Source organism: Eretmochelys imbricata, chromosome 20 (genome assembly GCF_965152235.1).
Source record: "Eretmochelys imbricata isolate rEreImb1 chromosome 20, rEreImb1.hap1, whole genome shotgun sequence".
NCBI lineage: Eukaryota > Metazoa > Chordata > Testudines > Cheloniidae > Eretmochelys > Eretmochelys imbricata.
Window position 1 is genome coordinate 10150619 of NC_135591.1, and position 17839 is coordinate 10168457.

The window sequence follows — 17839 nt, forward strand, 5'->3', positions numbered from 1 at the left end:
ACAAGCCTTCGGCTTCTCCTGCTTCTCCCACCCAAAGAGCCAAACAGGCACCTCTGTCCTGTTGCAGGGAAGCAGCAAAGCAGTGGAAAGTCTCCTTGGGAGCACAAGACCCGCGTGTGTCCCCTCTCACAGAGCGCTGACCTCCCCCAGCAGACGGCCTGGCCCTGCACACAGCAAAGCACTCTGCCATTTAAAGGCAGTGTGCGGAAAACCAAAAGTCACACAGACCCGCCCCCAAATCCCACCCACTGGTGCCAGTCTCGTCTGCCCCCGTCGTGCTTGAAACCGACCCCCGCAAACCTGGCCTTTGCTGTGCTCCACTCTCCCCATGTCACACGGAGGCAGAGAGCAGCAGTGGCCAGAGACCCAGAATATGGGTAGGAGGGGCTGTTTACTCAGCAGTTCTCAGGAGACATTGAAACGCCCTTCCCGAGCAGAGCGCCGGCACCGGCCGGGAAACACAGAGCTGCCCCGTAGCTTGTGGCAGGGCCAAGCTGTGGCCTCAGCTGTGCACTCCCTTCCCCAGCCCTCCCTCGGCTTTCTGATCACTCAGCTAAGCCCCAGCCCAGGGGAGATGCCCCCTCCTGGCTCTAGTGCCTAGAGACCGGTCCTGAACAAAGCAATGGGAAGTGATGCCGATCCTGTGCTGTCAGCTCCCGACACTGCTGCTCCATGCACCAGGCCAGTGCCAGCCGTGGTGGCAGGATCTGGCTTTGCCCTGAGCCTAGGTCCAGCTGCACACGGGATCAGCAGCGAGGAGAGCTGCAGAACTTGCGATATGAAGTCAGAAACCCTCCGTCATCAGCCCCTGCTCTGCCAGTCTGATCTCACAGCACATGGCTCAGGTGGAGCATCTCCCCCGGAGAGAGCCTCTGCTGCCCCTTCCCCCCCCATGTGGCCACAGTATAAGTGCTGCCAGGCAACTGGCTGTGGGGGAGGGGACGGGTTAAATGCCTCCCTTAGAGGGGGCCTGGAGCTGCTCCTGAGCCAGTGAGATCAATGGGAGCGTTGGCAATTTTGACATCAAGTGTAACAAGCCCAGGTCAGGGCCCTTCCCCACCACTCAGGTGTGGGGGAGGGCAGGGCGGGTTAACTGGCTGGGATTAATAAGATGCTGCTGTTGTTGTAGCAAAGAGAAAGGTGCTGGCACCCTTCAGTACCGGGGGAGGAATTGGGTCAGCACTGAGGACTGGGAAGGGCTACAGGAGGTCAGGAGCCCAGGGCTGGGGAAGGGCCCAACTACCGGGGGAGGGCATTAGCCAACCGCGAGGTGGGGAAGGGTAGGGCCCAGCTGCAGGGGAAGGGGGCTGAAGGGCCCAGAGACACGGGGATGGAAAGCCTGGCACCAGGGCAGGATGTCCAGGCTGAGTCCGACAGGGCTGCCCCTCCCTGCCAGCAGAGCCATGGGGCCCTGCTGCTCTGAGATTGCAGGGCACGGCTCCAGGCAGGGCATCTTCTCGCCAATTCCACACAGACCCCAGGGAGCGGGAAAGTGAGGCCTCCAGCAGCACTCGCTCTGGCCCCAGTGAGGTCGGTGCTAAGGCCTCAGTGACTCCCATGGGAGCTGGACTGGGCTGTAGGGTGAGGGCCGGGAGCCGCCCGAGGTAAGCCCGTGTCCCAGCCCAGAGCCGGCACCCCCAGCCCAGTCCCCGTACCTCCTCCCACACCCCAGCGCCCTTCCTCAACCCGCAGCCCCCTCCCACACTCTGAATCCCTCGGACCCACCCCCAGCCTGGAGCCCCTTCCTGCACCCCCCAGCCCTACCCCAGAGTCTGCACCCTCAGCTGGAGCCCTCATCCCCTCCCGCCCCCCAACCCCCCACCCCAGCCCAGTGAAAGCGAATGAGTTTGGGGGACAGCGAGCCACCGAGGGAGGGGGAATGTAGTGAGCGGGGGCCGGGCCTCGGGGAAGGGGTGGGGCTAGGGTGTTCGGTTTTGTGTAATTAGAAAGTTGACAACCTGATCAGCACATGGCTCCTGTGCCCTATCCTGGGACCGGGGTTGTGGGCAGGGGCCAGTCTGGAGCGATGGGCCCAGGGTTGGTTCTGTGCTGCACCTGCAGGACCCTGGTGCCACAGGGCTGCAGTTGACGAGGCAACACTGGAGAGGGGCCAGGGCAGGAGCCGCGGGGAGGGGCAAAGGTACCCTAAGTGTCAGCATCCCTGCGAGAAACAAGGGAGACCCACTGGGGCTGTTCAGAGGCGCGGGGGTTTTAGAGAACCCTGGAGAAGCTGTCACAGCCTGGACAGGCTGCATCACACCAAGCACACAGGGATGGCCAGGGCCCCGGCTGGTGCCGGGGGCTTTTACCCTGCAGTGCCTCTGCCCCAGGGGAAGCTCAGGGCTGGTCCGTTCAGGCTCTTTCTCAGCAGTGAATCCACTCAGAAAAGCTGAAACAAAAATAAACCTGCAACTAAAATACTCCAGGGGAGGGGAGCTGCTGGGGCTGGCAGTGCGCCCGCTGTGCAGCGAGATGGCTCCCAGCCCCGCTCCCCGCACTGGCAAACATGCACCTGCACCGAGTCTGCTCCCAGCGTGGCACCTGCTCCATGAGACGTCTCCTCCGCGGAGTTGGGTAATTTGCCTGTCTGCACAGAGGCACGCCGACGGAATCAACCTCGGTGCCTGCTCAGTGACTGCACCCTGGGCCCCATCAGCCCTGCGGTGACCGGGGCTGCGCGGTGCCCCGGAGCACAGGAGTGGGGAGAGGAGAGCAGGGGGCTGCGGGACATGAGCGAACGTTCCCACTCGCTGCTCTCAGAGCCACGTGCAAACTGCTAATTCTCTTCACTTTTCACTCTTGCTGTGTTTAATTTCGACAAAAGGGAGGGGCCGGCAGAGCTGGGTCAGGGCAGGGGCACGGCAATGCTGGCACATCTGACACACAGCCATGCAATGCCCTCAATACCGACCTGCAGCCCCCTACTAGCCCAGCCCTGGGCTCCCCCAAACACACCCAGCTCTGTCGCTGCCCCTCAATCCCGACCCACAGCCCCAGCTATCCCAGCCCTGGGCTCCCCCACACACCCAGCTCTGCCAGTGCCCCTCAATCCCGACCTGCAGCCCCCTGCTAGCCCAGCCCTGGGCTCCCCCAAACACACCCAGCTCTGTCGCTACCCCTCAATCCCGACCCACAGCCCCAGCTATCCCAGCCCTGGGCTCCCCCAAACACACCCAGCTCTGCCAGTGCCCCTCAATCCCGACACACAGCCCCAGCTATCCCAGCCCTGGGCTCCCCCACACACACACAGCTCTGTCGCTGCCCCTCAATCCCGACCCACAGCCCCAGCTATCCCAGCCCTGGGCTCCCCCAAACACACCCAGCTCTGTCGCTGCCCCTCAATCCCGACCCACAGCCCCAGCTATCCCAGCCCTGGGCTCCCCCAAACACACCCAGCTCTGCCAGTGCCCCTCAATCCCGACCTGCAGCCCCAGCTATCCCAGCCCTGGGCTCCCCACACCCAGCTCTGCCAGTGCCCCTCAATCCCGACCCACAGCCCCAGCTATCCCAGCCCTGGGCTCCCCCAAACACACCCAGCTCTGTCGCTGCCCCTCAGTCCTGACCTGCAGCCCCCCACTCGTCCAGCCCTGGGCTCCCCACACCCAGCTCTGCCAGTGCCCCTCAATCCCGACCCACAGCCCCAGCTATCCCAGCCCTGGGCTCCCCCAAACACACCCAGCTCTGCCAGTGCCCCTCAATCCCGACCCACAGCCCCAGCTATCCCAGCCCTGGGCTCCCCCACACACACCCAGCTCTGTCGCTGCCCCTCAATCCTGATCCACAGCCCCAGCTATCCCAGCCCTGGGCTCCCCACACCCAGCTCTGCCAGTGCCCCTCAATCCCGACCTGCAGCCCCCTGCTAGCCCAGCCCTGGGCTCCCCCCAGCTCTGTCGCTGCCCCTCAATCCCGACCCACAGCCCCAGCTATCCCAGCACTGGGCTCCCCACACCCAGCTCTGCCAGTGCCCCTCAATCCCGACCTGCAGCCCCCTGCTAGCTCAGCCCTGGGCTCCCCCACACACACCCAGCTCTGTCGCTGCCCCTCAATCCTGACCCACAGCCCCAGCTATCCCAGCCCTGGGCTCCCCCACACACACCCAGCTCTGTCGCTGCGCCTCAATCCCGACCCACTACCCCAGCTATCCCAGCCCTGGGCTCCCCCAAACACACCCAGCTCTGTCGCTGCCCCTCAGTCCTGACCTGCAGCCCCCCACTCGTCCAGCCCTGGGCTCCCCCAAACACACCCAGCTCTGCCAGTGCCCCTCAATCCCGACCCACAGCCCCAGCTATCCCAGCCCTGGGCTCCCCCAAACACACCCAGCTCTGCCAGTGCCCCTCAATCCCGACCCACAGCCCCAGCTATCCCAGCCCTGGGCTCCCCCACACACACCCAGCTCTGTCGCTGCCCCTCAATCCTGACCCACAGCCCCAGCTATCCCAGCCCTGGGCTCCCCACACCCAGCTCTGCCAGTGCCCCTCAATCCCGACCTGCAGCCCCCTGCTAGCCCAGCCCTGGGCTCCCCCCCAGCTCTGTCGCTGCCCCTCAATCCTGACCCACAGCCCCAGCTATCCCAGCCCTGGGCTCCCCCACACACAACCAGCTCTGTCGCTGCCCCTCAATCCCGACCAACAGCCCCAGCTATCCCAGCCCTGGGCTCCCCCAAACACACCCAGCTCTGTCACTGCCCCTCAATCCCGACCCACAGCCCCAGCTATCCCAGCCCTGGGCTCCCCCAAACACACCCAGCTCTGTCGCTGCCCCTCAATCCCGACCCACAGCTCCAGCTATCCTGGGCTCCCCCAAACACACCCAGCTCTGTCGCTGCCCCTCAATCCTGACCCACAGCCCCAGCTATCCCAGCCCTGGGCTCCCCCAAACCCAGCTCTGTCGCTGCCCCTCAATCCCGACCCACAGCCCCAGCTATCCCAGCCCTGGGCTCCCCACACCCAGCTCTGCCAGTGCCCCTCAATCCCGACCTGCAGCCCCCTCCTAGCCCAGCCCTGGGCTCCCCCCAAACTCTGTCGCTGCCCCTCAATCCCGACCCACAGCCCCAGCTATCCCAGCCCTGGGCTCCCCCAAACACTCACAGCTCTGTCGTTGCCCCTCAATCCTGACCCACAGTCCCAGGTATCCCAGCCCTGGGCTCCCCACACCCAGCTCTGCCAGTGCCCCTCAATTCCAATCCGCAGCACCCTCCTAGCCCAGCCCAGGGCTCCCCTCCAACACAGTCAGCTCTGCCAGTGCCCCTCATTCCCATCCCACAGCCCCAGTTATCCTAGCCCTGGGTTCCCCTCCAACACACATGGCTCTGCCGGTACCCCTCAATCAGCCCCTGCTAGCCCAGCCCTGGTCTCCCCACACCCAGCTCTGCCCGTGCCCCTCAATCCCGTCCTGCAGCCCCCTGCTAGCCCAGCCCAGGGCTCCCCAAAACACACAGAGCTATGTGGCTGCTCCTCAATCCTGTCCCACAGCCCCAAGCTATCCCAGCCCTGGGCTTCCCTCCAACACAGCCAGCTCTGCACCTCAGTCCTGTCCCACAGCCCCCTGCTAGCCCAGCCCAGCTCAGCCCAGCCCTCGGCTCCCCACATACAGCTCGGCCAATGCTCCTTAATTCTGACCTGCATCACCCCTGTGGCCCTGTCTACACAATAAAGTTTTAAAACTTGCTCACTAATCCGTTTTCAAACCCAGGGTGGCCAGGGCAGGCCATAGCTTTACTGTGCACTGGCCGGGCAAGGTGATCCCTACAGGGAGCCTAGACATCACTTAACTCCCCCTACAGGTGCCAGCAGGACTGAAGCAATACCTAAGCCCTTGTGCCCTGGACTTTACCGTGACTGGTTCAGCACGTGTTGGAGGACGTGTGGCCTTATTTATACCAGACTTTTGAAAGCTGTGAGTCCGCCCCTGACAGCTCCTGGGCACCAAACACCTTGCACCTCATGCTAGACAGGCCTGCAAGAGCAGGGTCAGGGATGCTGCTCAGAGAGGAAAGGGTTTTTGAGATGTTTGCCTTCCCTGAACACAGGAGTGGCCTATCTTACCTGGCATTCTTGGGCCTATCTTACCCGGCAGCCGAACCCAGAACCCACCTAAGTTCCCTGTAAGCTGTGTGGCCACACAGCTGCGGGGAGTTCTCTGTCCCCGCTGTAGCTCCGGAGCACCCTCCTGCATCCCAAACCCCTCATTCCTGGCCCCACCCCAGAGCTCTCACCCCCAGCTGGAGCCCTCACCAACCCTCTGTCCCAGCCCTGAGCCCCCTCCCACACCTCAAACCCCTTATTCCCTGCCCCACTCCAGAACCCACAACCCCAGTCGAAGCCCTCACCCCACCCCACACATACATCTTAACCCTCTGCCCCAGCCCTGAGCCCCTCATCCCAGCCCCCTCACCCACCCTCACCCCCTCTGTCCCAGCCCAGAGCCCCCTCCCACACCCCAAATCCCTCAGTCCCACTGCCGCCACATGAATTTTGTTATGTGCCCCAATATGAAAGGTGATGTGTCACACATCCCCTCCATATGGGGGCCCATAACAAAATTAATTCCGCACATCAGTGGGAAAAATTAGAGGGAACACTGGAACCCACCCCGGCTCAAAACACTGCAGAAAACGAGCAGTGTTTTGGGGTTTGTGCTCTCGGTTCTGAATGGCAGAAGGAAGTGCACAGGGCTGTGAAAACGTCTGGAAGAGAGCGAGATCCCAAACTCCAGTGGATGTCAAACAGGGGAGATCCCTTTTCAGTTTTGGTTCATTTGGACCCCAAACACCCACAAAAGTGGTTGTTTGAACCCCAGCCCCAGAGCTATCCATTACAGATGGCTCCTGTCTGTGTAGCTCAGCCCCTGCAGAAGAGTTTCCATCTATCGATCTCAAAGCACTTCACTGGATTGTCCTCTCCATGCTGCAAAGGAGGAGGGACTCACTTGAGGTCACACAGCCACGCAGTGGCAGAGCTGGGAACAGAAGCCAGGTCTCCCAATTCTCAGCCTGGTGCTTTAACCAGTGGACAGCGCTGCCCCAAGCATGGCTAGGGCTCAGAAATAAGCATTTGCAAGATGCTGATGCCAGAGCAAGTGGAGAAGGCTCATCTGCTCCCCTTATTCTACCCTCCTCCACTGAAATATCCCCTCACGTGGCTGGAAAAGCTGCCCGCACTAGTGTTCTATGCAGGAATCTCTCCTTTTCCTGCACAATGTTCCTCTGGGTTGGAGCCGAGCGGAGCTCACTGTGACCTGGAAAGATCTGAGGTTTGCTTACACACAAAGGAGGAGGTCATAAACAATGAACTGAGCAGGGGAGGGGAGGACAAGATGGGAACAAAGCAAAACATTGGGAGGAAATAAATCTCATTAATCCTTTCCGGGGAGAGGCAGAGGGAGATGGCATCCAGAATGGGGCTGAACTAACAGGGATTGGATTCTGCAGCCATATAGTGCCTCCTGCCCCAAAGGAATCGCAGCACCCAGCACTGAAATGCAGCCACCTCTGGGGTGGAAAGTGGCAGCTGCATAAACAGCCACACAGGGAGCCACAACCTCAGCCATGGTGTCAGAGGGCTCAGTTCATCCCGTGAAGCCAGACAAGCTGCATTCACTTACACCAGCCCTGAACTTAGCCCTGGGACAGGACTTGACGCCGGATGTTGAATCTGTGGAGATGTTGGACCTTGGCCAGGCCCCCAGGTTAAGGCCCCAGTTCTGCTCTCTTTAACAGTCTTAGTGCTTCAGTGTGTAGTGTGGACTGCAGAGTTTGTGTGCAGGCACTGGCCAGTGCAGGCTGGAGGGCCAGAGAGACCCACAAGGTGTGTTTGTGTCCAGCAGCCTCCATAAAGAACCCCTGTATGTTCATTACATTCACGCCTTGTCTCTTGTTTCCTGCTGGGGGCAGTACCACACCAGAGCGCAGGGGCAAGGGGCTATGGCTGGTGCTAAAGGAAGGCTGCCAGTCTGGGATTCTGGCTGCTTTAAACCAGCACTGGCTGGTGCAGTGCCGTTCCCCACACTCAGCAGATCACAAAGCCAATTGACAACACCTATACCACTTGCGGCCCCTCAGCTCTAGAGCACCAGCTCCAATCCAGCTCAGTGCCCTGACGTGAGTTGTGACAGGTCTCAGCCCGGTTCTGCCACACACCCTCTATCACCACAGCCAGAGAGGCCGTGGGCTGAACGCAGCTCAGGGTCCCAGCTGGAGAGGGTATGTCTCCGGCACCAGGGCAAGGCTCAGAGTGGAGCTGTGGATGCAGCAGGGGCTCCTACCTGGGCTGTCTCTGCTCTGACAGCGCTCAGACTCCAGGCTCCTTCACCCAAGGAGCAAGTCACACGGGCGCTGGGTTCTATGGGAACATTTGCTTGGCACCTAAATAACCGATGGGCGCAAAGGGGCCGAGCGTAGCATTAATTAGCACCAGTTCCCAAAGCAAAAGGTGGCAGCAGCAGCCTTTCCTGCTCATCACTAGGAGAAAGCAAAGCTGGGTCAGTGGCTTGTGTTGCAAATCAGAGCATTCACCCTGGCAGTAAGCCAGGCGCCAGAACTGAGCCAGCAGCACATTTGCATACATTAGCATGTGCTCGCTGGTTGGCTGCTGGCATGGGTGTGCAGAGTCCAGGGCAGGGCTGTGCTCCCCACACGGCACATGTTGGCTCAGTTGCTCAAAGGATCATGCGCTGGGCGCAGGGCAGGGACTGGTGCCTGGGGTGGGGCTGGCTCTGGGGTTCCCACAGCCTGTTGCCGAAGTAGTTATTCAGGGCCCCAGGCAAATCTACCTGTCTGTCCCCACAGACACCCCAGTCTATCTCACGGTTTTATTCTGCTGCCCACCAGCACGGTGTCTGGGTGCCTTCTATGTGTGCTCAATAGCAGCAGCCAAGTCCCTAAAAGACATCATGGGGTCTCTGGCTCCTCCGGCGGAGGTCAGAGCTCTGCTTGGGGTAGGGGGTTTGGTTTGGTTTTCGGGAGGAGGGATGTTCCCCTGGAAACCTAGCCCACGAAGTCACCTGGCTCTGGGGGAGTGGGGTGCATAGCAAATGGGCAGCAGCAGGGGAGCCCTGCAGGGCATGGCCAGGGCACTGCATGTGAAGGAACTGTAACTGGTGGCCACAAGAGGGGCCCGAGTCTGCGCAGAGCAGAGACAGGGCAGAGGCTGTGCGGAGGGGTCCCAGTGAGAGACACAAACTCATGAGGCTGGCCTGGAAACCAGCAAGCTCCTATTTGGCTCTAGAAGAGACTGGGAGGCACCCTGGGTACAGGGCCTGAAGAGCCCTCTGCTGGACCATCCCCTCCCACCCAGGGGCCAAATAGGAACCACTATTGTTTTACTTTGAATCATAACTCTCTAAAGCCACTGGCCCAAGGGGATTTCCTCTCCCTGTCAGCTCTAGTCCAATGCCCTTCACTCAGCCACGGCTGAGTCATTGGTGGGACCCACCGGGCCTAGCGCTTACAGGGCCTGGCAAATGGAGCCTGCGAATTGTGGTTTGCCTGGTGCAAGACTAGCACTGTAGAGGTCTGGTTACCCTGGCACCAGTGGCTTTAACAATGACCGCAGTATTGACCAAGTTGCAGTGGGGGAGGTTTAGATTGGATATTAGGAAAAACTTTTTCACTAAGAGGGTGGTGAAACACTGGAATGCGTTGCCTAGGGAGGTGGTGGAATCTCCTTCCTTGGAAGTTTTTAAGGTCAGACTTGACAAAGCCCTGGCTGGGATGATTTAACTGGGAATTGGTCCTGCTTCGAGCAGGGGGTTGGACTAGATGACCTTCAGGGGTCCCTTCCAACCCTGATATTCTATGATTCTATGATTCTATGACCAGCAGCTTTCACACCTCTACAGCAAAACCACCTCTTCGAGAGCCCATGCTGGGGAGACTGAAGATTGAGGGATGTGACGTGCCAGCCCCTCACTGCAGAGCGGGGACAGCCTAGTAAGGGGCTCCCACTGCATCCACATCTCAGCCCCTATGATACAGGACCACATCCTCACTTCCCAGAGTTCCAGATCCCAGCAAGCCGACGCGCCCCAAACGCGGCACAGCCCCCTTCTCTCTTCATCCCCGACTAACAGCAGGCCCCACCCCCTCTCATCACCATCACTGCCAGCGGAGCTATTGTCTCCAACCAAGCCACTCCCTGGACTCACCACTCCCTCTCCACTGGCTGAACATTATGGTTTTAGCGCAATCCAGTGCTAATTCTTCTAGCATCAACTTTCAAACGGACATTGGGATTTGCATGACACAGAGGCTCAAATAATGGATCCTGCTTCCCAACTTTTAATCCCCTCCCTACCCTGACAGCTGTGCCAATGCCCCTCAGTCCCAACTCAGGGCCACCTGCTAACGCAGCCCGGGGCCCCCGACCTGCCATGCACATGGCTCTGCCAGCGCCCCTCAGTCCTGACCCGCAGCCCCCGCTAACCCAGCCCTGGGCCCCCACCTGCCATGCACACGGCTCTGCCAGTGCCCCTCAGTCCTGACCCTCAGCCCCCGCTAACCCAGCCCTGGGCCCCCACCTGCCATGCACATGGCTCTGCCAGCGCCCCTCAGTCCTGACCCTCAGCCCCCTGCTAACCCAGCCCTGGGCTCCCCTCTCACAATTCTGCCAGTGCCCCTCCACTGTGACCTGTGTTCTCAAGCCCCCGACCGATGAGCTGGGCTGATGTTGCACCTGTTTAGGGTCATGTTGCTGCTAGCACTAGGTGACTGTGGGATGATGGGTTGCAGCTGGGAGGAATGGGACCCCAGCACATCAGGGAAGGCTCCCTCCTAAGGAGCTGGAGAAGCAGGAAGGAGCTGATGGCTCCATATCTCTCCCATATCCCTGGGGCTTCCCCTTCCCTCCCTAGCCCTGCTACCTGCTCAGAAGCCAGAAGACAGTGGGAGGAGCATGAAACAGGCTGTAACAGCTCTGGTGGGACCACGGGGGCTCAGGAGCTGCAGGACTGTAGAGAGGGAGCAGCCAGCCTCTGATGCTCCAGAGGGAGGGGAGCTCCCACACTCCAGGCAGTGTCAGGATGGACCTAAGTGGAGTCAGAAGCCAGGGCAGCAAGAAGGGGGCTCCATGGCAGGCAGGGTCTCTCCTTCCTCTGCACAGAGCTGACCCCCCTTGGCCATCTGGAGGTCTGAGTATGTTGGGCCTCAAGCAAAGCCCCATCTGACCCCACTCTAGCCTCTGGAGGGTCTGGAATGTGCAGCCAGGCCTGGGGCTGGGTCCAAACACTGCCCTGGGCCCATCTTGGGGTGCGGGGTCATTTTCCTATCCCTCTGTGAGTGGGAGGGACTGAGGGAAACAGGGGCAGCTCCACTAACCCACCCTCTGCCGGTGGGCAGTCAAAATCCAGACCAAGAGAGAGATTTATTTTAGGAACAAACATTTATAAGAGGACCTCACATTCTTCATAGCAAAGTCCTTATGCAATGAGCGACCGTGAAATGCAGCCACCTCTGGGGTGGAGGATGACAGCACAGCAGCCTCCGTGGGGATTTCTGGCCAATAACCCCATTTCGACCATGTCCCAGCAGAGCAGACCTAGACCTCTGTTGTTTTAAGCACATATAGAGCAAATAGTATGAACCACCCGGCATCTACGCAGCTAGAAGGGAGGCTCTGGCACTGACGCTCTGGCACTCGGGCATCCCCTTCTGTGCCAGCTCCTGAGAAGGACCCACATCTGGGCATGGAGAGGCCTGGCAGCTCAATGGGGTGGGGAGGGAGGCGTAACCGGGCTGTGCCTGGGCTCAGCACCACTGGACTGGGAGGAAAATTTGGCTGAGGCATCATGGCTCCATTGCCCAGGCAGGAGACAAAGCCAATCCCAAGAACTCCTCATCACAGCAGGGGGATCCCACTCGGGACCCAGGTTCTCCCAGCATGCGCCCGCTCTTCCCCCGCAATGAATCACTGCCACACTCATTGCCTTTGGCTTTCCTGGTAGATTTGCTCCTCAGAGATCTCTGGAGACTCCGGATTTAAGTCTCTGCTGCAAATGTTCAGAACCAGGGGGTCAAACTGGGGAAAAAGCCAGCTGTGATGCCCCAGGCTTCACTCACAAACCCCTCAAGATGCCCCATGAGACCCTGCACAGGGCCATCCTTCCATCATCCTCCCACTTCGCCAGCTGCTTTGATCAGCAGTGACCAGTGCTGACATTTGAACCATCATAATTTCTCTCCAGAGTCAACACCCTTGGGAAGGACCAGGGTCAGTTCACACAGTGTGACCAGACCAGGGTCTCTGCAGACTGAGACAGACAACGCTGCATTCCTGACACTTAGGTCACACCTCTGAGGGCATCTCGTAGCCATAAGGGCTAAAGACTTCATTCTGGTTTGAGGAGAAGCTCAGGATGGCAGCCCCCAGGAGAGTTTCACATCCCCCCAGAGTGCTGTGAATTGGCCTGGGATGGCCCCGCCGCAGGATTCATGCACCCAAGGGGTCTGACCGCCTGGAGCCGGACTCCCTGCATCACACCAGCTTCCTCACCCACCCTGCCATTTGTCCCTCGCTGATGCTCTCAGACACTGAAGTTCCCAACGTGAACGCCTGGTGCCCGGGAAGCTTGCACAATGCATGAGGCTGGGTTACTCGGCACGGCACTGCTGACCCCATTGGGTGCCCGGAAGCCCACACTGCCCAGCCGCAGCCAGCCGCAGCACGGAGATGAACGCATCTGCAGCATGTACACCCCCATGGTATGGCACAGGCCACTCCTGGGAAGCCTCCTACCTGCTGGCCCCCAACAGGCTGCCTCCTGACTCTCCCAACCCCCCGCCCATGGCCTGCTCCCCTCCAGCCCAGGAGAGGGACTCTTCAGCTCCCCCCCGCTCAGCTGGCTGCCTCTGAACTGCATGAGCACAAGGGCTCCCTTGGGGTTAAAGAGGGGAGTTTAGGGAGCTGGGGGCCTCTCCCCACCCAGCGGTGCCCATTGCCCAGTTAGAAGTGACCTCCTGACTCAGAAACAAAACCCTGCAAAGGGGAACGAACGGATCATGAAAAGTGTGATGATAAGGACAATGTTCCATCCTCCCCAGGGCCCCTGGCACCCAGCAGCTCCCATTGCTTTTGGCGGGGAGGGGGCAGTCTCCGCTGTTCTCAGTGGGAACTGCTGGGGCCTCCGCACACTTGAAACCCCGGCCCTTAGCTCTTTACAAACATCTATGATCCCTGCCTGTGAGGTGTCACTAAACCCAATCTACAGACAGAATAAACTGAGGCATGGATAGGGGACAGGACTCACCCAGCGTCACAGAGAGAGTCAGTGACCAAGTCGGAAATAGAACCCACAAGACCTGGCTCACAGGCCCCCTGCTCTAACCCATTAGACCTCACTCCTCTCCCAAAGCTGGGACTAGAACCCAGGAGTCCTTCCTCCCGTTCACCTCACTCAAACCCACTAGACCTACTCAAAGGGGTGACTCGATTAGAGTGTGTAAGTACCTACCTGGGGAACACATATTTGACAATGGAATTCAGGGAAGTTCTACGCAGTAGCTCAGACCAGATGATCACAGTGGTCCTTTCGACTCTTATTCCTCCCAGGAAGGACTCTCAGCCCAGACGGTGTGGAGGAGTGGGAGGTGGAAGCTCCTGTTCCTAGCTCAGACAAAGCAGCTCCCCTACAGGATGGGTGAGGAAGGTGCCATTTCCACTGCTCTCCCCCCACCCCCCAGTGCATTACCCCCTGCATCAGTTTCCCATTTATTTGCATGTCCCCAGCCTCCACCCCGGCTGTTGCTGGCAAGACGCTACAGCAGCTCCTCCGAGCCTCTCTGCAAATGTGCTGTGCAACAGCAACACAGACGGCGCCTGTCAGCATTTAGCTCCTCTGGGAAGTGACAGCAAGACACTCGGTGCTGAGACAGCCCGTGTTTCACAATCCCACATCTTTGGGCTCCCCAGTAGCATCCTGCTGGTGGAACACAGACCACGAAGATGCACTGCTGGGGCTGCCGTCCCCAGTAGCAAGAGGAAAACTCATGAGCTTCAGCCCTGGAACCGATTAAGATGCTCAGCCCTGCACGAGGAGAGCCACTGGACTGCATGGAGTTCCTGTAACAAAGTCTCCACTCCGTCCTCACAGAAGGCAGGACTGGAAGGGCCCAGAGTGGTAACTACCACTCAGCTGGGCTCTGTGCTGCCTGCCTGTCTGAGACCAGCCTTTGCAACCCCTCAAATGACCAGCAGTTCTGGGGTCTGCGCCACACCTCCTGTCCCTGCCCAGGTGAGATAGCCCCACCTGGGTATGGCCAACCCCAGGCCTCTCCAAATTATGAGACTGGCTCGAAAATCATGTTTGTTTGTATGTTTTTTAAATTAATGACTACTGGTTTCTGTTTTGTTGCCTTCTGGTTCCAGAGCCTTTCACTTGTGCTCGGGTCACATTTTCAAGCTTTTCTCCACAACCAGGAGGACCAGAACCTCACTAAAAAGAAAAGGAGTACTGTAGCTGTAGCTCACAAAAGCTCATGCTCAAATAAATTTGTTAGTCTCTAAGGTGCCACAAGTCCTCCTTTTCTTTTTGCGGATACAGACTAACACGGCTGCTACTCTGAAACCAGAACCTCACCGAGATTCTAGCCCGGGACTTCCCCCCACAGCTCTACGAGTGCCCCTCAGTCCCAACCCACAGCCCCTGCTATGCCACCCCGGGACTCCTCCCCCACCCAGCTCTGCCGGTGCCCCTCAGTTCTGACCCACAGCCCCCTGCTATGCCAGTATGAGGCTCTCCACACCCAGCCTTACGAATGCACCAGGACGTCCTCTCTTGACCTTTGCCATTTCATTCCCGAGGTCTCCCTTGACACACAATCCCTCGGCTGTTCCAGCCTAGATGGGGACTGGCAGCCAAGGGATCTGGGCCGCTACTGCAAGGCAGGCACATGAAGGCTGGCTGGGTGGTAGGTTTATCTGATGCTGTTAGCCCGCCAGAGTCCAGGCCCCTAGAGGTGAGTCCTCCACCCCAGGGTGCTGACCCTGCCTGCACAGCCATGCCATGCCAGCCCCGCCTCTGCCACCAGCTCCACTCTGTTCCCCCCAGAACTCCCAAGGGGGCTGGGCCTGGCCACTGCTCAGCATGCGGTTAGGACACGATGGATTAAAAACGTGAGCCAGAGTCTCTGCCTCGTCCCCAGTCTCGGGGCCAAGGTCTCGCCCTGGATCCCTGCCAGCAGGCGCCAAAAGGGAGGGAGCGCTGGAGCCTCAGCAACGCAGGGGGCAGGGGTCATGGGGGGGGAAGGGCAGGACCAGGTGCCGCACGGTACGAGTCTAGACCCTGCCCCTCGGCTCACCAGATGCCACGGCGCGGAGCTAGCCCATGGTTGAGCCCAGCAGCGCGGGGCTGGCATGGGGAGAGTGAAGTGCCCCAGGTGTTCCCAGTGCACGGGCCACGGGGCTGAGCTGGGCCGGGCCAGGTGCTGCTCCCAGCACAGCCACTTGCCGCCCGGGCCTCACTCGGGCTTCAGTGAGACCCGCCCTCTGCCCGGGCAGCCCGGGGCACGGGGAGGCGCTGGGAACAGCTGGGTCTGACCGTCCGGCCAGGCGCAGGCAGCCGAAGGGGAGCGCCAGTCACAGCTCACAGGCTGCGCTTGAGGGGAGCAGCCCCTAGCACCCCCCTACGCACACCCGGACAACACTCCGAACACCACCCGCACCCGGCACAACAGCTCAGACAACCCACACCACCACACACCATCACACAGCCCCCCGCCACACCCGGCACAACACCCCAGACAACCCACACCCTGCTCAACACCCCCACCCGGCACAACGCCCCAGACAATCCATACCCCCACACACCATCACCCCACCACACACCATCACCCCCCCCACCACACCCCCACCCGGCACAACACCCCCGTACCGGGGACCACACCCCACACAACACCCCCACCCGGCACAACACCCCAGACAATCCATACCCCCACACACCATCACCCCCCCACCACACCTCCACCCCACACAACACCCCCCTACCTGGCACAACACCCCAGAAAACCCACACCCTCACACAGCCCCCCATCACACCTGGCACAACACCCCCACCCGGCACAACACCCCAGACAATCCATACCCCCCCACACCATCACACACACCCCACCACACCCCCACCCGGCACAACACCCCCGTACCGGGGACCACACCCCACACAACACCCCCCTACCCGGCACAACACCCCAGACAACCCATACCCCCACACACCATCACCCCCCCACCACACCTCCACCCCACACAACACCCCCCCCACCCAGCACAACACCCCAGAAAACCCACACCCTCACATAGCCCCCCATCACACCCGGCACAACACCCCAGACAATCCATACCCCCACACACCATCACCCCACCCCCACCCGGCACAACACCCCCGTACCGGGGACCACACCCCACACAACACCCCCCTACCCGGCACAACACCCCAGACAACCCATACCCTCACACATCCTGCATGACACTCTGACCCACCCCAGTGCCCCCCACAACACATACAACGTCCCACTACACACCGCGACTCAAACCCCGGAGCCCTCCGCGACGGCCCACGCCCGTGCCCCTCGCAGGTAAGTGGGTCCTGGCCGGGCAGCTCCTCCAGGCCCGGCAGGCGGGGGGTCCTTTCCTTGGCTCCGACAGGCCGGCCCGAGTCTCCAGCCCTGTCCGGCTCCTCTGCCCCCTTGCCCGGAAGGCGCTGGCAGCCCTGGGCGCAGGAGGGTCCGTGCGCGCCCTGCCCGCAGGGTCGCTCCCCTGGGCGCATCGCCAAGGAACCGGCCCCCACAGAACAAAGCTCCGCTCCAGACCCACCTGCTCGGCTGCCTCCGGGTCCAGATGCGTCTCCAGCAGCGGGACGGTGAATTGGATCTTCCGGGGGCTGTTGGGCTCCATAGCCGAGGGCGCCGCGGGCTCCAGCTCCGCTCTCCCAGAGTCACCGGCAGGGAGAGAAGGACGCGCCCCGCGCTCGGCTCCCCGCGCCGCGCTCGCCCAGGTTGCCCCTGCCAGTCTCCGCTCAGTCCCGGTGCCTCCGCTCGGGGAGCTGGAGAAGCAGCCGGTGCCTATTGGCTGGTCGGGCGCGGCCCGCCGCCCCCTCCCCCTGACACACACACACACACACACACACACACAAGCTTCCCGGAGCGTTAACCCTCCGCCTCCCAGCCAGCGGCAGCCGCCCGAGGTGATGGGGCCGCTCCTTACAATGGGTGGGGAAGATGGTGCCGAGCATCCCCGACTCGGGCGCCCATCACCCGGGCGCGGGGCGCCCTGGCGCGATGTAAGTAGCTTGGCGCGAACGGACAGCGCAGACCCCGTTCCGTGCTGGCGCGGGCGTGCAGGATCAGGCCCCCACTTCTACCGCGTTCATCGGCCGTTTCTTATGATCTCGGGATGCAGAGCCCGCAGGGGATCCGCAGAGCCTGCGGTTTGGCAGAGGGAAGAGCAGGGCCCGGCTGCGGTGCAAAAGCTGTGGGAACAAAAGCCCCAGAGCCAGGGGACAGCAGCTCCAGAGCTGGGGGGTCAGCAGCCGCGGAGCCGGGGGACAGCAGCCCCAGAACCGGGGGAACAGCAGCCGCGGAGCTGGGGGACAGCAGCCCCAGAACCGGGGGAACAGCAGCCGCGGAGCTGGGGGACAGCAGCCCCAGAACCGGGGGAACAGCAGCCGCGGAGCCGGGGGACAGCAGCCCCAGAACCGGAGGAACAGCAGCCGCGGAGTTGGGGGACAGCAGCCGCAGAACCGGGGGAACAGCAGCCGCGGAGTTGGGGGACAGCAGCCCCAGAACCGGGGGAACAGCAGCCGCGGAGCTGGGGGACAGCAGCCCCAGAACCGGGGGAACAGCAGCCGCGGAGTTGGG

General features: G+C 61.1%; 1 protein-coding gene across 1 annotated transcript in view; it reads right to left on the reverse strand.

Moving 5' to 3' along the window:
• PPP1R1A (protein phosphatase 1 regulatory inhibitor subunit 1A) overlaps positions 1-16877 on the reverse strand; it is a 69098-nt gene extending 52221 nt beyond the window's left edge. Inside the window, exon 1 of the mRNA XM_077839002.1 lies at positions 16797-16877. Coding sequence (XP_077695128.1) covers positions 16797-16877 — 81 coding nt within the window. The remainder of the gene's footprint in view (positions 1-16796) is intronic.
• Positions 16878-17839: the final 962 nt, after the last annotated feature.